The sequence below is a fragment of the Callorhinchus milii genome, unplaced genomic scaffold (genome assembly GCF_018977255.1).
Source record: "Callorhinchus milii isolate IMCB2004 unplaced genomic scaffold, IMCB_Cmil_1.0 Scaffold10, whole genome shotgun sequence".
NCBI lineage: Eukaryota > Metazoa > Chordata > Chondrichthyes > Chimaeriformes > Callorhinchidae > Callorhinchus > Callorhinchus milii.
This window is the reverse complement of record NW_024704751.1, coordinates 18,948,350-18,970,818: the sequence shown is the minus strand read 5'-3', so window position 1 is coordinate 18,970,818 and position 22,469 is coordinate 18,948,350. Positions and strand designations below refer to the sequence as shown.

The 22,469-nt window shown below is 43.9% G+C and overlaps 1 protein-coding gene across 1 annotated transcript in view; it reads left to right on the top strand.

The window, feature by feature from the left end:
- col9a2 (procollagen, type IX, alpha 2) overlaps positions 1–21,449 on the top strand; it is a 51,522-nt gene extending 30,073 nt beyond the window's left edge. Inside the window, exons 15-32 of the mRNA XM_042338852.1 lie at positions 1,267–1,320; positions 2,282–2,335; positions 3,837–3,890; positions 5,160–5,213; positions 6,138–6,191; positions 6,648–6,692; positions 7,368–7,421; positions 7,517–7,570; positions 8,563–8,616; positions 10,857–10,928; positions 12,476–12,511; positions 13,325–13,369; positions 14,721–14,753; positions 15,612–15,758; positions 17,358–17,412; positions 18,877–19,065; positions 19,742–19,819; positions 20,899–21,449. Coding sequence (XP_042194786.1) covers positions 1,267–1,320; positions 2,282–2,335; positions 3,837–3,890; positions 5,160–5,213; positions 6,138–6,191; positions 6,648–6,692; positions 7,368–7,421; positions 7,517–7,570; positions 8,563–8,616; positions 10,857–10,928; positions 12,476–12,511; positions 13,325–13,369; positions 14,721–14,753; positions 15,612–15,758; positions 17,358–17,412; positions 18,877–19,065; positions 19,742–19,819; positions 20,899–21,092 — 1,326 coding nt within the window. The 3' untranslated portion in view covers positions 21,093–21,449. The remainder of the gene's footprint in view (positions 1–1,266; positions 1,321–2,281; positions 2,336–3,836; positions 3,891–5,159; positions 5,214–6,137; positions 6,192–6,647; positions 6,693–7,367; positions 7,422–7,516; positions 7,571–8,562; positions 8,617–10,856; positions 10,929–12,475; positions 12,512–13,324; positions 13,370–14,720; positions 14,754–15,611; positions 15,759–17,357; positions 17,413–18,876; positions 19,066–19,741; positions 19,820–20,898) is intronic.
- The last annotated feature ends 1,020 nt before the right edge of the window (positions 21,450–22,469 follow it).

Sequence of the window (22,469 nt, the reverse complement as noted above, 5' to 3'; positions counted from 1 at the left end):
ATGTTTTTGTTTCTTCCTTCCATTCTCTAATAATAATAATCCTTGCATTTGATACAACACTTTTCAAGTCAGGCGAAACATCTCAAAGCACTCGGCAGGATTCACTATAACGTACAGTGATTATATGCTTTGTAAGCAATTCTCTTCTTTCTCTCTTTCCTTTATACCTCTATTCGTTGTCTGTGGGACATTGCTGGTCCAGATTGGCGCAATGTTTGGCTACGTAACCATATTGTATATTATATAAGAGTTTACTTCAGGGAAACCCTGCTATAAGGTGCTAGTAAAACCCCAATCTCACCAGAGCTATGATGGCTGCAATACACAGGAAGTGACAGAGGACCTGTTGACCCAAAAGGAAACAGGATGCCAACCAGTGTTATTTGGGGAGCCTTATAACTGGGGTCCACTGTATTTATAGATCCCATTCTTTGATTGGTATTACTTTAGATTACATCTGCCTTGTGATTGAAAAGATATATGGAGTGTTTCTTCCAGTTATCTTGGTTTATACTACCTTCCACATGCAACACCAACAACAACTTGCATTTATATAGCGCCCCTCGTGCAGGGTAGCGTCGCAGAGCACTTGGCATCCAAATTTATTTTCCAAATCAAATACATTGGTTGCTCATCACATTATTGCTTGTGGGTTATTGTCGCTGGTGCAGATTAGCTGCCATGTTTGCCTCCATAACAACATTTATTCATTCGTATCTGATCAATTAGATTTTGGAAAAGTACTTCAAGATATTTATTTTACATGAAAGGTGTGACATAAGTACAAATTATTATGAATAATAATGGTGGTCAGTGGTCAGCGTAAGACATTTTGTAATACCCTCACTTCTGGGGCAGAAAGTTGTGAGTTTAAGACCCACTTTGGATATTTTCAGCTCATATTTAAGGTTGCAGTGAAGTATTGAGGGAGTATTGTATTGTTGGAGATGGTGCTCCTCAGATGAGATATTAAACCAAAGTCCCATCTGTCCACTTAGGTGAACATGTGACATTAGTGGTGAAGAAAAGGAAGTTTCTTCTTGTGTCCTGGCCAGTAATCCTCTAGATAATGACTGTTTATTAGACCTAGCTGCGCACAAATGCGCTGCCACGTTTAGCTACAAAAAAAACAGTCACTAGATCTGACAGCAATTGCTCGTGAAGTGCTTTGAGACCTTTTGATGGAATGACCACTGTATCAAATGCAAGGATGATTTGACTTGAGGAGTGCATCAGTGCTTCATTGTGTTATTTATTTACCCGCAGGGTCCCTCTGGCTATAAGGGGACGATCGGTCCAGTAGGTCCGAGAGGACTTCAGGTCAGTACATAGCTCTGTTCTTAGTGTGTACACATGTAAGCCTGTCCCTGGATCCATGTTCCTCTGGAAAGACTACCAGAAGAGGAGCAAGAAGAGGCAGCATTTGATCAGTAAATCCCAAACTCCTTTTCATCAACAATTAAAGGTTTACCAAAGGCATTTTGCAAATACAGCCACTAGCTGCATCTACTCTGCAGTCTTTATTCACTAGTTACCTCCTCACAGATACCAGTAGATCCATGAGATATGACCTCTGAAATGGTATCTAAAAATGAGTAATTTCTATGGGTTTGGAGATTGGGAGTGATAGAGCCAGCACGGATGCAATGGGCCAAATGGCCTTCTTCTGTGCTGGCGATTCCAAATGGTTTGAAGGACCAATTGCTTCTTAAAGTTCCCAGATTATTGAAGAATTCTATTAGACACTATATGAGATCTAAAATCTTAGAATCATACAGAACAGGAGGAGCCCATTTAGTCCCACCTGCCTGCTCCTTCACAGACACTTTTATACTTTAGTTTTTGTTCTCAAATATTTAGAAAATGCTAATTTTACAAGTTATTATAGATTTTATTTCAACCATCGGTTTTGTTCAGGCATTCCATATCCTAACACATGTATTTGTGTGTGTGTGTGTATATGTGAAAAAAGTCTCACCTCTGCCTTTGATTTTTTGGTGCAGATCTTAAATCGACCCATTCCAGTTACTTACTCTCCAGCCAATTAAGTTAAAGTAGACATAATCATAATCGTGCCTGTTGTGTGGAGGGCACTGCTGTAATGAGGGGGTGGTTCAATGACGACAGGAGGGACCACTATTGTCCTTGCTATATTCATCAGCTAATGAGGCAGTAACTGAACCATATCTGAGATGTAGTTGGCTGCACTGGTGCTGAATGACAATTGTTCCTTTCTTTGATCAGAAATTTAACAAGTTGTGTATTTTTTATGCCTGTCTAGGGCCCCCAAGGGCCGGAGGGATCTCTTGGGGCTCCTGGTGAGAAAGGAGAAGTGGTAAGTATTTCGGAATGACATCTCTACCTGTTCTACATGTGTTGCCTCAGTGCGGGATGTGTTGTGCCATGGTGACATGGGGTGCAGTCACTGGGTTTGGATCATTATAGATAGCGGTGAATGATGCACTAACTGGAGATGTGGCCCCAAAATGACAGGAGATGCCAATGTTACCTTAGTAACCTCTCGGAGCCATGGTCTCAGACAGTATTTGACTCCTAGCACTTTGGGTCTTAACCCATTGAAGAAGAAAGTTGATATTGGAGGAGGTAAATGGGACTACAGTAAAGACCTGGAAGTATATCATGGGGCAAAAAAATGAGAAATGGCACAACCAATTCCACGTATAGGCTGGGCTGTCTATAACACTGCTGCACTGTGGATCCGCGCGTACTGTAGGTTGGTAAACATCTGATATTTATTGGTCGGTTGACTGTGCATGGCACAGGAAATGACATCAGAGTCGATCTGATCGGCGCTCATTTTATAGCATGCTCCGTTATAATTTCGGTCTTAGTTGCTGGAGCCAAACCACATCATAACAGGTTTATAGCCTGTTTTATTGAATATGCTGCAGAATATTTTATGAAACATCGCAATTTTTCATCCATTCCAAGATTGGTATGGAACTCCCTCCCTTCCCACTCCAGCGCAGAGGTTGTACCTGAAGTACAGAGTAACTTCACTGCTATCAGTTGATTGTTGTTATCATAACCGGAGCCAAGGTTTCTGCGCTAGTTCATTGGACACACACCAAGTTAATCCCATGAAGAGGCTCTGAAACACCACAATGAATGATACAACCATGGCAGGATTGAAAATAATAATAAGCATAATAATTAATAATAATAATAATCCTTGCATTTGATATAGACCCTTTCATGTCAGAATGACATCCTAAAGTGATTCACTGTGAAGTGGAGTGACTGCATTTGTATGCCAATAGCGCACAGCAACTTCCCACAAACAGCCATGAAACAAACGACCAACTTTATTTTGGGGGATTGTTGGCCAGGACAACAGGAGAAGCTCCCTTCCCTTCTTGAATAGCGCTATGAGATCTTTAATGTCCTGAACAGGCAGATGGGGTGGCAGTTTAACGTCTCATCTCTAGAACGTCACCCCTAACAAAGAAACACACCCCACCGGCACTGCATTGCAAGGATTAATATTATTATTGTTGGAGTGTCACCTTAGACTATGTGATTCTAAGTCCCGATGTGAGACTTGTGCCCAGAACCTTCTAACCCTAAGGAGAGAGCGCGACCACTGAGCCAGGCTGACACAATAGGAAAAAGGAACTAAGGGAAATAATGCAATGTTTCTGAAAAGTTTCGACAACTCAAAACAACAGTTACAGGACCTGTTCTGATACATTTAATTTTCACCCTGAAACATTTTTAAGTTGCTGGAGAAACGTATAAGCTGGAATGAATTCCAATACAAAAGAAGTGTGAGCAATGATCTTTTTTCTGATGCTCTTGTATCTCTCGTCTTTCAGGGAGAACGAGGACAACGTGGCCGTCAGGGATTGACTGGACTCAAGGGTCAGAATGTCAGTAATTTCTGCTTTTATTGGCTGTAACACAAGTTTCATTTCTTAATCTGACTGGTCTCGCTGTGGCTTACTGCTCCTTCCTCTCAACTCGAGGACCTGGGTTTGAATCCGGCCTGGACTGATGGGATAAAAGTCCCCTTCTGTCTGCCGGCTGTGAGCGTCCGCTGTGGAATGACACAGTAGGAAAGCTGTTGCTAATTCAAAAGGAGTTGGCGTTCCATTGGCCATCTCACTCAGAGGTCACAGGGCAGCTGGGTGGACAAGACACCAGGGGGGTGGAGGTTGGGTCACATCATTGGATTGATGTGGAAGGATCTTTATTCTGTTTCTAATCTATGCTGTAGTAGATCTGGGAGCGTTGGATGGGATATGAGACACCCTCCGTGTTCTGATTAATGGTAGCAACACAAACCCGACTGTGAAACCTTTGCATCTTGCATTCCTGCTTTGAGTCATTTTCGAGTGACCAGAGCAGCCACTGCGAGAGCATCAGGAATTGCTGGCCTAATTCGATCTGAATTAGAGCCTGTGAGTATTGGCAGAGAGGCAGCTTCTGTGCTCACAAACAGCGACTGGGCTCCTGGGCTCCCAGATATAAACTGGCCGAAGCAGTTAAAATCAGAGAGTGCCTTAAAATGAGCTGTACTGGGCAGAAATCACAGGCGGCATCTTTATCTTCACATTTCATCCAGTAAATAATGATCTGAATGTGTTTCGGAACCCATTTATTATGCCACTTCTTTATCTACTTCAATTTCTGTTACAATGAGGTTGCAACAGGAGAGTGGGTGATAATGAGATTTCAGCCCACTGAAAGGTATCCTGATTGGAGTTAAAGAGCAAAGGGAGAGATTTTTCTTTACACAGAGGGATGTTAAGATATGCAATGCTCTGTGATCGAGACTGAATCTAAATTATGATAATAATCCTTACATTTGGTATAGCAGCTTTCATGTCAGCAAGACATCCCAAAGCGCTTCACAGGATTCATTGTTTAAAGTGCAGTGACAGCGTGTTTTGTGGGCGAACGTGGCAGCCTATTTACATTATTATCTTCTAATAAGGAATTAGCTAAATCTCTGAAAAGGAGAAATATGAAAAGGTGTATGGGGTGGATGGTGGGACGAAGGGGAAAGGCAGGGGAGATGGGCTTAAATTCTGTACCACTTTCTGTGCTGAAAATGTCTTGTGTTTCTAAGAGTCATTTCTTGGCTCTGTGAAATTCCGCTGATTTATTTCTAACCCATTCTGTGTGTTTTATTTCAGGGTTTACCAGGGATCGATGGCAAGGATGGAACTCCTGGTATTCCTGGTATGAAGGTATTTAACAGCAAAACGATAAACATGGTCTGGAGCACGACCTATTTCCTCAGACAATTCATGAAAGGTCATTTCAGAGTCCCTCAAAACTAAACTAAAGTCTCGGATTCTGCTCAAACAAGACACCTGTATCTTGGCTTTAAATTATAGCTTTTTTTTAAATCTCCAGTTGGTTAAAATTCCTAATCAGACTGGGTATCAGCGTGTTCCTCTATAGTATATAGCTACTTTGATGTTACAAAGGTTTTAATGCACCTGTCCTCTTAATAATTTCCCATTACATTTCCGGTTATATTTCCCGTCGAACCTGCTGACCACAAAAAAAAACATCAATTAACATTGACTGGTGGACTTGCATTCCCTTTTTACTTTGCAACAGAAATTAATTTTCCACGTTTTCTGAGTATGCATTTCACAGAGGTGTCGCACAGTGATTGATTTGGGATTAGTTAACCTACAGCACCAAATCAGAAATAGCCGGTTTAAATCGCTAATACCCCCAAATGCACTCATTGGAGGCCCTAATACCCTGGCTTCTGCCAACTCACACCCAATTTCTCTTGGCACAGGCAAATGTGGGAGGGTGGGGGACTGTGTGTGGGCGTGGGGTGGTGGTGGGGGTGATGGGGAAGTGTCATGGAGCACAGGATCTGTGCTTCACATTGGCAAACTCTACGCATGAAACCCTTGGAGACAACAAGGGGTTTGTCTGTTTCAGACTCCCATCTGTCCGAAAAGGAGGTGCTACTGAGGGCTGAGGAATATGTCTGCTACAGTCACATATTTATGACTGTTTTCTCATACTTAAAGGGGAGATGATGGTGGTATTAAAGGGGAAGAGTTGTGATACTGCCAGATAGGTTATATTATGGTATTAAAGGAGAAGTGTTGCGGTGTTAACTTTCTCTTTATGTTCCATTGTAGGGAGGAACAGGCAGACTAGGATTCCCAGGAGCACCTGGGTCTCAAGGGGGTGCTGTAAGTATCACTACTCGCCGAACAGCATCCGTTTAATAATCACGGCTTTTGTAAGAAAGAAAACTTCTGTTTTGATCACGCCTTATCAACTCCGCCTTATCACATTGAAACATCACAAAATGCAACCAGGGTAATTATCGTCAAGTGTAGTGACTGTGCCTGAGTTCCCTCACCTCAGTCAGAGCACTGATGGAACTATCACATTTGGCTACAGGGGCCCTGGGCTGTAAAGCCAGGATTCTGTGTGTGAAAGGGCACAGTATTAGTATCTGACTGTGATGTGACCTTGTGTCTAATACGCAGCGATTTTAAAAGTGTTTCTCAAATTGAGGAATGCGAATGGGGACACAAGTTTCACTCCAAAAGACAGAACCTGCCTACAAGTAAAACACATCTAGAAAATATACTGTATAAATGGTTGTTGTTGTTGATCTGATGGTTTGTGGTGTTTTGCAGGGTTTATCAGGGCAGCCCGGGCAGAAAGGCGGACCTGGTGACAAGGTAAAAAACTCCTGAGTGTTTCTACACAGAATATTGGTTCAAACTACTTTACAGGAATTCAATTGATAGCAGTTTAAGAGCAAATGATAGAAAACTGTCTTTTGTTCCTTTCTTTGAAGCAATTACCAATGAAACACTTTTTATTCCGAGCACAGAGGATGTGTGAACCTGTGCCCATTTAACACTGTCTTTGCGAGTCTCTGCCCTTAAAACACAATGTGGACAATGTGCTTTTAGATTCTCTGAGAATTTAGATAGAAACTGTATGACATTTATTTTGTACACCTACCCCCCACACCCCACCCATGGTGCAACCTTCCCCACTCACTGCAGCCCTGCCCCCACTCACTGAAGCCCGCCCCCACTCAATGCACCCCCTCCTCCACTCACTGTAAATCCGCCCCACACACTAACCCCACCCCCACTCACTATAACGCTCCCTTGCACACACTCACTATCGCCCGCCCATCAATAACTCTATCCTACCCCACACTCACTGTAACTGTCTCCCACCCTCTTACTGTGACACCCCACCCCCCACGCCCCTCACTATGACGTACAGTGTGAATCCCTTGCTGTTTACCAGCTTATTGAGCCCCTGTCAGTATTCATTCCTCTAGACGGTTGCGCATTTGATGTTGCTCAGCACTGACTGATGTTGTTTTTACGACACAGGGGGAGAGAGGTGTGCGGGGAATGACCGGCCCTTTTGGACGTCGAGGCAAACTCGTAAGAGAAATCACTAAACCCGTTCTCGCTGTGTCTTGAAATGTGACTTTCTGGGAGATAGATATCAGACTGATGAACTGGTTTGATGTTCGCAGGGCGAGAGAGGAGATCAGGGTGAGATTGGGCCACCAGGTCCTCAAGGTGAGAAGGTAAGTGATGATGCATTAAATAAAACTCGGGCACTAGCGCAAATCTATAGAAGCTAAAGCGTGTACTATACTAAGTCTCAACAAAGCTCCACAGATACGACATAGGTTAGTACGGAGCTTCTGTGATGCCTTCCACATGCTTTGCACTTTCCAGTCACTTCAAAAGCACACAACAGGGAGGATGTTGCACATGATTTCAGGTTGTTGATCAAAGGGACAGTCAGAGAGATACATAAATAAGAACATCAAAGTGAAGGAGCGAGACAAAGGGATTTTGGAAGAATATTCCTTAGAGCAGGGACATACAGGCGGGAGGCTTGACCACCAATAGCAGGATAATGCGAGTAAGGAGTGAGCTGTAGACCAGGGCTGTAAGAGCAGAGGTTGCACACATCCTGGTTGTGATTGTAGAGTTAAAGTTGGGCAAGATTATGAAGTGGTTTGAAGACAAGGACACTGATCTTCAAGTTGATCCATTATATGTACTGGGACAAAGTGAAGGCCTAGGTTGGTTGAGGGGAATAGGTATGTTCAGTCTGGAGCAGAGAAAAACAATGGCTGGAAATTTAGATGAGTAGCAACTAATGAGTAGATTTAGATGAGTAGCGACTAATGGAGATTAAGGAGAAAATTGGAGAACCTAGTCTCAAGGCGATGAAAGCATTTACGTGTTTGTGTGCGTGTAGATGGGTAGTTTGGGGGTTGAGGGAGATGAAATGTGTGTGTTCTAAAAATGGAAGAAGATAAGAGCCTTGGTCAAGGTGAGACTTGTTTGTGATGCTCCTTAACAGTTAAAAAGGCCTCTGACACTCACATGCATAAGTGAATAATGACCACTTGGCAAGGTAACATAAACATATGTAAGGAGGAAGCGAGAAAAATAAATAAAAATACCTTCCAATAAAGAGACTCAGATATTCCCCCTCCCTAAAATTCAGTGTCTGTGACTTGTACACCGACTGACATTGCTTCTCTCTCTCTCTCTGTTGCAGGGTGACAGAGGTATGATGGGTATGAGTGGTCCTCCCGGTCCCCGAGGGCGAACTGTAAGTATCTGGACTTAGCGGCTGCTAATGGAGGAGGCGTGAAGAGACACTGAGTTGCTGACCGTGATAATGCTTGAGTGGCAGGAGTTAGTAAAATATCATGACAGTAGGGGCGCGATACCCTCAGCCGTAGCACTTCTGGGCCGGTGGGAGAAAAGGCACAGGGTTCCTGATCATTGCCCACACATCTGCTGAAGGTGTTGTGTTGATGTTGGGTGAGGACAGGATTGGGCCAGGGTCTGGTACCCCGTTCACAGCAAGAGCACACACACCCACACCCGACACTAACTGTTCAGCTATGCACATCAAGAAGGGGTATTTGGACCATGTGTTACTGTTAGGGTATGTCACATGACACGTAGGAACAGGAGTATGACTTTTAGCCCCTCGAGCCTGTTCCACCATTCTATGAGATCATGGCTGATCTATACCTCAACTCCAATCAACTCAACTCCAATGGAAATGACTCTCAGCATCATATAGTCTTCGATTTGTGGGGGGAAGGTTGAAAAAATAAATTGGTGTAACTGGAGCGGAAATAAGCCTGTGTATTTTGATGCTGGATCATTTTATGGGATATCAATTTGAGTCATTATCTTATGAAGTGGTCTTGAAGACAGCAATCTGCCATATGAAATGTTAACTTAGTGCTTAAAAAAAAGTTAAAAGCCTCCATATTTGGAGTTTGCGGTTTGCAGAGGGTTAGCCATGTTTGATGTTGGCGGCTGCCATCTTTGTTGGGTTCTTCTGCCCAAATCCCTGCTTTTTATTGGTCAGCGGGGTGTCTGACACATGTGGACTCCAATCACCATTGTTAAGACTATTCAAACTAAACAGGGATCCATGCATCCCACTTATACATGGAAATTCTTGTGTTTGGAATGAAATTAGGTAAGCAGGATATATCTCTTCCCAGAGAAATGTGTCCTGCTTACCTAATTCTCGAAAGTAATTGGCACATGCTTGCATGAACCAAGGCTTGTGAACTGCTGGAGTTGAACCAGCTAAAACTGCATAGCTTGTCATTGAAAGCATTGTCTGCTTCCTGCTTTTATCCAAATACCCAGCCCCTAGTTTTAAGGTTTAATGAGAGCTGATTCGGAAGAATACCTGCCCCCAGTGGCTGGTCGGCTCCTCCAAGACCAGCTGATGAGCCAGGCTGGTTGGTCTGTCAGCAACAGTACCCTAGAATATTGTGGTTGTCTGATTTAGGACTTCCGACATTCCATTGTCAAACATGTCACCTTGGAGCCAGTTCAGCTCCAGGGAGACCCCAGTTACCTCCCCCCTCCCCAATCCCAGGAGAATAGGTGTTTTTTTTCCAAGACTCATTTTATGGAATTCTGGCCTAACTATTGAGGTTGTTCAAACCCCATTTTAATGCCACTCTTTAATTAAGGAATGTGTTTAGGAATGCCGCAATCGGTGACCCTTTGGTACTTGTCACCACTGGTGAAACATTAAAAAAAAGGACTTTCATATTGTGGTCATCAGATTTCTAGTAAGAGACCAGTTCTGATTATTGTGGCCGAGAGCCAGGCTCCGCGAGATCGGATTCTCTGATCTCAGCCAACATTGACACAGTAACTTGAGAGTTCAAAGAAGCATTTATTAAATGGAATCTGAACTATGTGGCTGCTTTGGTAAGTCCTCTAGCTGCTGAGTGACACAGAACCGGTTCTGTGGATCAGCAAAATGTTCTCAATGGTTTGATTGAGGTGCAATTGGAGGAATATCATCAGCCTTTTACACCGGGGCTCTGTTGAAGCCATCAGGGATCCTGAGCTATTAAGAAATAAAGTTCACTCCGGTTTAGCTAAAGAGACGTTACGCTCTGGGGATGTGTCCTAACAGTACTCAGAAACTCAGATTTAGTTTTATAAATAACTGAATGCCAGGTTAGAGGGGAGAAATACTCTCTCATTCCTGCTTCTGGTATTTAAAACTCACCTGTGATGAACCATCAGTGTGATCCCCATCTACATAACCTTTACTCTGGCCAGCCTGGTGTCTGATACACAATCAGAAACCTTTTACCATGCTTAAGAGTATCCAAAACTCCTCCTCACCCCTCCTCAACCCATCTCCTCCACCCTCAGCTTGGGTGCAAACCTTATACTGTCCAACTCCTTGGGATATCCTCTCAATGTGAAAGGTGTTCCATGAATGTAAATTTGTTGTTGTTTATGTAAATCTTTTGGTGCTTCATTAACACTTATAAATCTCTGGCCTGTTCCTAGGGGGTGAAAGGGGAACGAGGTCCCACTGGGTTCCCAGGTGCTCAAGGCATCCCTGGACTTAAGGGAGACAAGGTAAGAATGTCTCGCAATAGTTCAGGCAATCCTTGTGATTCCTTGCTCCGAAGCTTGGTTTCAGAGACATTCAGTGAAACATGATCTTATCCAAATGTCTGACAGAATGTTGCTGTCATTACTGTCAATTCTAGAGCTGTATTTGTCGCTAAAACTGTACATTGCAATGTCCTACAATGAAGTGAATAACCACTTTTATCCTGGCCAGAACACCAAGAAAACTCCCTTCTATTTTGCCAATAGTATCATAGGATCTTGATCATCCACCCGAACAGGTTTAACATCAGAAAAATGCTGCCTCTGACAATGCAGAGCTTTCCCAGCATTGTACTATGTGTGTACTTGGACTGTGAGCTAAAATCCCAACATGGGGCTTGGCCCCACAACCGTTTAACCTACAACAACAACAAAAACAACTTGGATTTATATAGCGCCCTCCACACCGGACAGCATCTCAGAACGGATTCCGGGGCCGAGCCGGGGGGAGGGGGAGGAGCCAGGGGGAGGGGGAGGAAGGTGACCAAAGGCGCGGTCGAAAAGATAGGTCTTCAGCCGAGACCTGAAAATAGGAAGAGAGGGGGCGAGGCGAAGGGAGTGAGGAAGGGAGTTCCAGAGCCTCGGGGCATAGCGGCTGAAGGCACGGCCGCCGAGGGTGGAGCGGAGGACTCAGGCGACAAGGAGGAGATAAGAGATAACCTAGAGATAAGATTATAACCAACAGATCCAGGCTGAGATCTTACATTAGATAGAAGTCTAAGGTGTGACCTTTGAGTTTTGCATCATCATTTAGAGAATCACCACAGTGATCCAATGACTAACATTAATTCTCTGCCCGACTTCAAAGGGATAGAGTGTAGGGAGAGGGAAGTACCGAGACAACAGGATGGTTGGCCAAATACAGAGAGAAACTCTCCCCTCCCCTGCACCACTACCCTTTAATATTTGGTCCTCTTCTACTCACCTCCCACTGTCCCTGCAGCTCTGCCCCTTAAGTACTTATCTTGTGTTCTCTCTCTCGTGGACCTAAGGTCTCCCGAGATCCGATGGATTTGTGCTATTGCCTCATTTCCCACATGTCTCCATTCCATTCTGTGCTGTATGTTGGTGATACGATAGAAGATGCCACAGAAACAGATGGAAACAGCAACTGTGAAATAAACAGTGGTCTCTATGTTATCTATGTTATCCATAGGGTAACCCTGTCACCTGATTGTTAGCAGCACTTTGAGGAATACTGGGGAGATAGAGACAATGAGGATTAACCCTCAGACTGGGTATTTTTAAGACCTTCCTTTTCGACCATGGCTTCGGTCATCTTCCCTCCTCCAGATTCCCTCCGCCTCCCCCTTCCCCCGACCCCTCCCCCCGCCCCGCCCCCCCCCCCGCCCTCCAGCCATCTCTGAACCCAACCCGCAATTCGGGTGCAAAACCCCTCATTGTCCAGCACCTTAGGGGATGCCCTCCCGACAAGAAAGGGGCTAAATAAATGCAATTGGTTGTTTTTGTTATTATTTTTTATTAAGTTTCTCCTTCCTTTGTTTATCTAGGGATTCCAAGGAAAAGTAGGATTCAAAGGTGACTTTGTAAGTAAATGAGTAACATATTCACTAAAGTGACAACAATTAATTACACAAGATACGTCTACACACAATATAATCTTAGGTCTTCACTATATCAAAGTATATTCACCGGAAAGACGGAAAGTGAAATTATAGTAGTTGGAAAGTGTGGTGCTGAGTCACATAAAGCAGGAAGTCCCAGGTATGTGGCAAGTGAGCTGTACTGACCAGGTAAGTAATAGGTACAGTACAATTGGACTTACTGCCACTGGACTCAGGAAGGGATCAATATGGCTTGGAACTATTAAGGTTACACTGAAGTTTACAAGGATACAGATAAAGTATCAGTGGTGTAGATGCTGAGGTGAGACATGTTTCAGAGTTGTCAGACAGAAACCTGGTACATTAAACCTGACATAAATCATATCAGTTGGGACCATACATTTAATATGACTTATACAAAGTATGAGTTATGTGAAACGTATAAATAAAGGGAAATTCAATGGGATTTGGGCAGATGTTTGACTTAGGCGATTATACGATTGATACAGTTCAGACTTATGTTTTACTGTAGAACTTTTCCTCAGCTGTATGAGTTGATTAGACCCAGGGTTGTCCATCGGTTGTCATTGGCGAGGGATTGGCAAGGGATTGCAGGCTGAATGGGCTTTTCGCACTTCCTGCTTTCTTATCTTCTCAATTGAATTGACAGCACTGACTACACATCCGAGCCTCCGTTCAACAATATATAATTATTAGTTACTGGCTTTAAGCAGTAGATAACATATATAAATACGTTATAAAGAGATGCTCATGTGCATGTGTTTTATGTTGTAGGGTGACCCTGGAGTCGAAGGCCTGGATGGTGAGAAAGGAGAACCGGTGAGAACCAGTGAGACTGTTCACTGGGAATGAAAAATACATGAGAGGATTCTTGTGTCTGTGATTATTTTATATAACTGTTTCTTACCAGTTGGGCGTTGGCATTTGAGGGTTGGCAATCCTGAGTTCATGGTGCATTAATGTTTTATATATTCACATTAATTGAGTGTGTTGCCATCTATTGCTGATATATTTCCAGGCTGGCAATGTGATAAATTTGATAGTTAACTTGGTTGGTAATCACTTAGTTCATGTAATGATGCTGTTTCACTCTTGTATCAATCTAATCACCTTGGGGCATCCTCCCAACGTGAAAGGCACTGTATAATTGGAAACATGTATTATAATAGTTGTAATGAACACAGAAAGTAACGGTGTTCATTACAGTCCATGTTCATTACAATCTGTGTTTCGCCCACAAAATATAAAGTCAATTCACTTTGCAGTATATTCTGTGAAGCGCTGTAAGGCTGATAAGGCATGATAACAAATGCAAGGATTATTATAACTAACCGTAATGTGGAATCATTCAGTGCTCAGAAATATCTCTGTGTTTCAGTGACCGTAAATCATAAAAGTGTAGGAAATCACTACAGCCAAGGAATGGGTACCTGCTTGATGGGCTCCATACCATCTCAACCCTTCCTGTCCCATATGTTAGTCCATATCAGCTACTCACCATGTGCACTAGGGGGAGCTCTCCTGGTGTTCATCATTGGGTTTCTCTCCTATTTGGGTGTTGAGGGTGTAAGCAACAGAGGACTAAAATTCCTCCTGTTCTCAGTCTTTAAGACTGTTTGCTCTTCAAAACATTATGACAATATATGATCCTTGCATTTGATATAGCGCCTTATCGCGCCATCGAGACATTTGAAAAACACTTCACGGGATATACCTGTGAAGTGGATCCACTGTGTATTTTGTGGGGACTCTGGCAGCCAATGTGCACACAGCAATGTGTCACAAACAGCCATGGAGTGAGTGACTGGTTTTATTTGGGTGTTTGTTGGCCAGGACACCAGGAGAAATGTCCTTCTCTTTTCGAATAGTGCTGTGGGATCTTTAACATCTGCCTGAATTTGGTTTTATGTCTCATCCAAAGGCAAACACCTCTGACAATGTGTTTGGGGAAGAGGAAGGGGTGTTGAGGATGGTGTTTGGAGGGGTGGGGGGGTGTTGAGGAGTGGCAGTGTTGGGGAATTAAAATGTTTAAGGGCTGTCGCAGGGGGATTGTACAATGTATTCAATAACTTCGGCAATTTTTATTTTAAACAAATGTGTGTTTGTTTTGTTTTGAATGAGTATTGAATGAAATGGCTGAACCTATGCATCGTCTATCTCTCCCCAATAGGGTGACTCGGGAGAACCGGGAGTAGTCGGGGAGGTCAGTGAAAGACACATTTATAATTATTTCTTTGAAAAAAATATTTCAGCCAATCCGGCCTCTGCGGTCTGGATCTCAATCTCCTGTCTCTCTGAACTTTCCTATCCAGGAATCTCAGTCTCCTCTCACTTTGTGTTCTCTTCGGGAATCTATCACTGTAGTTTACACAGTCTATTCACAGACTGAATGCGAGCTTCCACATTCCAATTTCAGGAATTGCCTGTTGGATTCAGTGAGCAGGTGCAGAGAAACACTCAGTCCGTGCAGTAATGATGGTTACACCTTGAAGAAATTCAGCCTTGCAAAGCTCATTGAGTGTAATGGTGACATCTGGTGCAACACTGATTCCCTTCCAGTAGATGTCGTCATTGTGCTGTCTGGGCACATAATGAACACTCAGAAGTGATCTTAATCCCAGTCACAAACAGAAATATAACAGCACCCTGCTACAAAACTGACCGCACATCAGTTTCCATTAAACTCTATTGAAATCTTCATCGATGATAAATTCTGTAAAACATAGGAACATAGGAGGCCATTCAGCCCCTCAAGCCTGTTTCTTTAATCTATTTTAGATCATGGATCAAAACACTTCAGAGTGAGCTTGTGGCCAGTCAGCGACCAGGTAGACAATGGTTCCATCACTCCAGCTGTGATCTGGAGTTCTCTGGTTATTGAGGGGGAACTATCCATTTTATTCAGTTCTGATTAATTTGGGCAAAGAGGCCACTCACTGCCTGATGATTTCATCTCCTAGTGACTATCAAACTAATCTCTGTGTCATATCACAGGGTCCGTAGTCACTGCAGAGCCCGGCCTCTTGTGCCCGAGTCTGACCTGTGCTGTGTTTTCCTGCAGGAAGGTGTCCCGGGAGAGTCAGGATACCCGGGAGCCGCTGGTGACCCCGGTGAGCCGGGGGTGGAAGGTCGGGCCGGACCTCCGGGCCCTCGAGGGATCCAGGGAGAGCGTGGCACCGTTGGCATAGGCGGGCGTGAGGGAGTGCCGGTAAGTGATGACAATGAGCTTCGTTATATAGGAGGAGGCTGGAACTGAGAGCTGCTCTCAATAGCTCAACTTAAACAGTGAGTCGCTACAGCCCACACAGTGAAAGCCCAAACTACAAAGTCATTGATCGACTACAAGCACAGAACATACTGATAATAATAATCCTCGCATTTGGTATAGCTCCTACACTGTTGAAACATTTTGTAGCTCTTCATAGCTAATGTCAAGTGTAGTGACTGTGTACAATGGCAGCGAATTTATGCACATTAGTGCACAAGCCTCGCAAACGGCCATGAAGTGAACAACCAGTTTACCTGGATACGTGTTGGCCAGGACACCGAGAGAATCTCCCTTCTCCTCTGCAATTTTATCCTTAGATTATAAATACACAGATTTTTAAAGTGGTGGCATTACAGATAGAGAAGACCATGAAAGGAAGCAGACGGGATTCTGGGTTTAAAATTCAGAGCCATTAATTACCCGTCAGAGATTGGCTGAGGTGATCAATCTATATAAACCTTTTGTTAGCAGCTGGAATATTCTGTGCAGTTTTGGGCGATGCAAAAAGATGAGCGTAGACTCACAAGAATAATTTCATATTTGAGAGGATATTGCTATAAGGAGAAGCCGGAAGGTTTGGGCTATTTCTGATAGAATCGAGAATAGTTTGAGGGGTGAGATGATCAAGGTGTTTATGATAATGATAGGGTTTCAAAGGACACATGGTGAGCAACTATGTTGCTCAGGCTAATAAGCAATTTGAGAAGAAGAGTTCATGAATTCAAGATTGTGATGAGGGAATTGAAGGAAGTTAGGGAAAATCTCTCCTGGAGAGTTGCTACTAAATTCATGAGCCTCAGTAATACCACTAGATGCCATGAGATGGCTACACTGGTCCATTATTGGGACTAACTGATATCCTGCAAATCCTGACTGTTACAACACAACTCAAGTCACCCTTTGCCAATTTGTTCGACACTGAATTCAAGAAGATGAAATAAAAACTGTATTATATTTCACTCACATTAAGCCATTCCTTCGTGCCTTCAGTTCCTGTGAATAAAATGATTGACACAGGTCAGGCTTCTCAAGTCTTAGAAGGACCCAAATGCTCTCTGCACCTAGTTCCACGTCCAGTTTGGCTGAACGCACTGGTCTCAGCCAGGCTGGTGTAGAGGTGCGACAATCAATTGTTCAGCATCCATTGACCAAACCGAGAAAGATTAACCAGTCATGCTCTTGATGACTTCAGTATTCCCTTGACTGAAACCCATCAAGGGAATACTGATGTGGAGTTTCTCATAATAATAATAATCCTTGCATTTTGATATAGCGCCTTATCACATGTCATTGAGACGTCTTAAAACTCTTCACAGAATATATTGTGGATTGACTATATATTTTGTGGACAAAATGCGGCATCCATTTGAACTGAAAAGCTTCTGACCCAGAGGTGAGAATACTACCAACGGGGCCAGGCAAATGTTAGGAATACAAGCACATTTTCAGGGAGATTGAGATGCTCTCAGCTCTGATGTAAAAATGTGTTGTGGTTCGGAGACAGCGACTCACACCATCTCTTTGATTTTCTCTTGACAGGGAAGAGATGCAGATGACCAGCACATTGTTGAGGTGGTCTTAAAAATGATGCAAGGTTAGTGCGGACATCTATTCATCCATCAATTCATCCACCCATTCCTCCATTAAACGATGTGGGTTTCTGAGGTCTCTGTGTCGGTGGGTGAAGATTATGGTATTTTAAATCAATTAATCATCACAGGTGATAATTCTTACATTATTGATGAATGTGATCCCGACAACTAAAGATACCTTGTGACCCCTCGCAACAACAACAACAACAACAACTTGCATTTATATAGTGCCTCTCACGTAGGGGAGCATCCCAGAGCAGTTCAGCTGGAAGCTGTCCTGGCAGCTATTACTATTTGGAAAATTATTTCCTCTCATCCTACTTTTTTTTGGTGCAAATTGAAGTAATAATCAGCAAACCCCATTTAATATTGATACTAAATGAGTGTTCCCTAAGAGGATCTTTGCTGGACTCCAGAGATTAAAGCTGCACCAGTGATTCACAGCTAGGAACTCAACTCCCTTCACGCCAGGGCTCAGTCTCATTAGGCTCTCTCCCTCTTTCTCTCTAAGGCTTGTATTTTGGTGAAATGGGCATACTTTATAGAGTTAAATGATGTTGAGTATTAGTACTAAAGGCAGTATAAATACATCGGACAATATTGGTACGAAAGGCAGTATTCTTACTCAAGGGCGTATTAGTACTATAAAAATAATAATAATAATCCTTAATAATCCTTGCATTTGATATAGCGCTTTTCACGTTGGGAGGACGTCCCAAAGCGCTTCACAGAACACACTGTAAAGTTAATTGACTGTATATTTGTGGGCGAACGTGGCAGCCAATTGCGCACAGCAATGTCCCACAAACAGTCGTGGATTGAAAATGACCAATTTATTATTGTTGTTTTTTTTGGAGGGATTATTATTAGGCTCTGTGTGGAGTAAGGAGACTTGCCCAAGGTTTCGCCCTCTGCCTAGGATTGAACTCAGGTCTCTCGCTTACAAAGCGAGTGCTCTAACCACTGAGCTACAGGACTCCTACAGTACTAATGGCTGTTGCTGAAATGTTATTGTGTATTAACCACTATCATGGGGCTAAGCTATCTCATTCAGGTCTTAACGTTCAGGGTGTTATTGCTGAGATATTCCCAGTTGTTGTGACATAAATAACTCTAGAGATGAACCTATTTACTGTGAAGACCCTGCATGAAATGAGTTGGGACAGTTAGATCCCAACCAGGTTCACAGTGCACTGATGTTTACTGGGTTGGTAAATTCAATGACTGAGGGGACACAGTCTGGGAAGTGGGAATTGTCAACCATATTAAAGAGGTTATTTTCTGAGGTCAATATTTTCAGTACAGTGTAGAGGAAGCTTCAGCTCTGTATCTAAACCCTGCTGTACCTGACCAGGGAGTACCGGATGGACAGCGTTAGAGGAGCGTTACTCAGCAGCCCAGGCACGAGTAAACCCCGAAGGTCTGAGCATCTTGTTCTCAATCCCTTTCCCTTGTGCCTGTTACAGAGCAGTTATCAGCGATGGCGGTCAGTGCGAAGAGAGAAGTGTTGGGCGGAGCAGGGATGACGGGGCCGCCCGGCCCCCCCGGGCCCTCAGGCTCCCCTGGGGAACAGGGAGACCATGGGTCGCCTGGGCCGCGAGGCCTGCACGGGCACACAGGCGTCCACGGTCAGATTGGCAACACGGGACCCAAAGGTAAGAGGCATTTCTGGACACAAATGAATCGATCGGCTGTCAGCTAAAACACTGCGAAGCCGCAACTCCCTCTCGTCAATGAGCAGGAGCTCTCGAGTCATTCCCCTACTCTCCTCTGGAGAACCTTCCTGAATCTCGGTGGATCACTGTTGGAAGAGGAGGTGGATCTCTTTCTCCTCCACTTCCTTGCCTTCTGCTCCCTAAGGGAAAGCTCGCTTTAACCAATGAACTAACCAGCCCCTTTCTCTATTTCTCGCTAAAGTACAGGAATGTGCCATCACCTCCCAACTGCGTTCTCACCCTTCCTATGTTAGCAAGACTCATCAGTACAATGTGTTAACTTTGTTAGAATCACAGCACGTATTAATGTGTATCAGGTCGCAGCATATGTTAGTACGTGGTAAGTATAAGCATATTCCATTATGAGAGACAGTGGAGTCAGTGAGGGGTCGAATGCCCTATTTTAATCTGCTCTTTCATTGTACATAATAATAATATTCCTTGCATTTGATACAGCGCCTATCATGTCTTTGACATGTCTCAAAGTGTTTTCCCAGAATATGCCGTCAAGTGAATTGACGGTGTATTTTGTGGGCGAAACGCGGCAGCCAATTTCGCACGGCAGTGTCCCACAAACTGTCGTGGATTGAAGTGACCAAATTATTATTACATCCAGGAAAGCGAGGAGTGAAAGGAGATCGAGGTCCAATTGGACGTGGACACCGAGGTCTTCCAGGCCCACCCGGCATCACAGGTAAGAACCTGCTTCACTGTGTTTCTCTCCATTGTCCTCAGTCGCTCTGAAAGTCTCAGTGTCTGTATCTCTGGGTGCTCCTTGTTTCTCTCATTGTGTCTGTGTGTGTGTATCTCTCTATCTCAGTGTGTCTCTGTATCTATGTGAGTATGCCTTTCTTAATGCCTCTCAGTATTTCAGTCTATCTGTCTTTTTCAACGTTTATCGTTTATCTCAGAAACTGTATGTTCCTCAGTTTTTCATTTTCACTCTACGGGTTCAATTTGCACCAATTTATAACTGATTCCGATCTATCATAAAATTTTGTGTGTGACTACTTTAGTATTCTCTGTGTCTGTCTATCACTGTGTCTTTCAATGTCTCTCTGTCTCTCTGTGCCTCTCAGTATGTGTCTCACTGTATTTATATCAGAGTCTCACAGTGTCTCTCAGTCTCTTTGTTCATTGTCTGTGTCTCTGTGTTTTTCTGTGTTTCTCTGTATCCCATGGTGTCTCAATATCTCAAATTCTCTCTGATTGTCAGTGTTAATGCCCGCAGGATCTAATTATGATTGTCACAAAGTATTTGTGACTCATGAATCTCGCACGTCCTTGAAGTCTGAGGGAGACTCTCTGGGATTTTGTTCAGACACTGATCTCATTTCTTTGTTGCCGGATTACGGACAAAGGAGGCTCCCAGCAGGAGGTTGGGGTCTGAGCGAAGTTCCAGAGACTCGGCCCATCACATAGGATCCCCAAGCAGATTATCTACATAACTGAGACCAAAAATCACACTCAAGGCGATATTCCCTGTTCCATGAGGTCCAATGTGGCTTCCCGGCCTCTCACAGCGATTATTGAGGAAGGTGTCAGCTGGGGGGATGAGCAATGGTCTTGTGTCCAGCACACTGATCGTCAGTGTCAATGCCACAAAGTGTTTGTAACTCATGAATCTCGCAGGGCCTGGGAGTTGGGGGAAAGTCTGGGGATGTATTAATTATCATCCGTTATAGTGCATGTTGTTAATCCATCACGCCATGTTGTGTTCACGCCTGTCTGGCTTCTCTCAGTTGAAACGGAATGATTGCTCTTGAACCACAGGACACCCCGGAATGCCGGGACGCAGCAGAGACGGCAGAGAGGGCGAGCGAGGTGAGCCTGGGATCGAAGGGCAGTCGGGAAGTCCTGGGTTACCGGGAGTCCCTGGGATTTCCGGATTCTGCGAAGCCGCCGCTTGCTTAGGGGCCTCGGCGTTCCTGTCCTCCGGAGGTGGTCCGGACATGAAGGGGCCTTGAGCGAACTGTGCTGCCCCTACAGACGTGCAGGGAAACACCAGAGAAACCGCATGTGCAGCAAAGAGGAGAGAAAGAGCCAGCAGGAGAAACACGGAATCGATTTTTTTTTTCTCTCGACGATTGTTCTGGTTTAAAACCATTCGGTGCTTTTATTTTTTCACAAGAAGAAAACAGAAACTCAACAAAGATCAATCACCCCTTTCTCACGTCGCAGAATTAACCGAAACCCAGAGATTTACAAAGAGACTTAGTCAAGGTTTTTCGAGTCAGGCAAATCCAGCAAATCTGAAGGATTGATAAAAAATGTTCATTACTTTCCTTAGCGTCTTGTTCACTTCCGTATTATTTTCCAATTGAGATGTTAATAATGAACTCAGCCTCTGTCCACTGTATAAAGCTCAGTCCTACTGCAGTACTTGCGTGTGTGTGTTTGTGTATAGCAGAAATCCATATTGTTTTATCTTTTGGGGGATTAAATGCATATTAATTAGGGTGGGATCCCTTATTCAATTGTCTGTGTAGAGACCCATCAAGCTGAGCATGCTTCTCTCATTGTGCCCACTAACTGTGACTAAATGTTGTAGAAAGTCAATAGCACATAGGAGGCCATTCTGCATATCTTCTCTGTGCTAGATCAGTATGGATTTGTTCCAGATCGCTGTCTCCGCACAACGATTTAACTCCGATGTGGACACTGTGAGGCGCAGGAGGGTGGAGTGTTGGCTGGACGGTGCTAAACTCTCTCTGAGTTAAGACAGGGTTGCTGAATTGTTGCCAAACTCTATTTATTGGTGTTAGTGGCATAGTCCCTCAGAGGCTGATGCTCAAGGAACATAGTGTTTCAGCGATCTAGAATAGGTTCACGTAAAGCTAGCTGTCCAGATGAATTGGTCTCTACACTCTTTCCCCACCTCCCTCCCCACCCCCACCAATATACAGATCATTTGGTGAGTAGCAGAGATGCCCTTGACACCAGCCATCTTTCCCCAGCATCTCCTTCAGTGTGAATCAATTTGGCAACAGCTAAAAAGAAACCAATTGTCTATGGATCGAAATTTCATCAAACAAAAAGGCGAGATGAGGGTTAATCTTCTCAATTGGTCCTTTGTTTCCATGGTATGAGCAACTAGGCTAGTCGCAATTTCACAAGTAAAACGATTTAACAAAGCCACTGTTTCTCAGCCACACAGTAACACCCCACACCGCTGTTGATTGAATTCATTGACATAATTTATTTATTATGTTTGAAACCTTGTGCCACTGTAAAGACGGTGTGTTTTTTTTTCCCTTGTACGATCCAATAAAACGTACGTTTTGTAAAAGTTAACGCTTTTCTGTCAGCTGGAGGAGATGAAGACCAATCACTACACTCGGGCG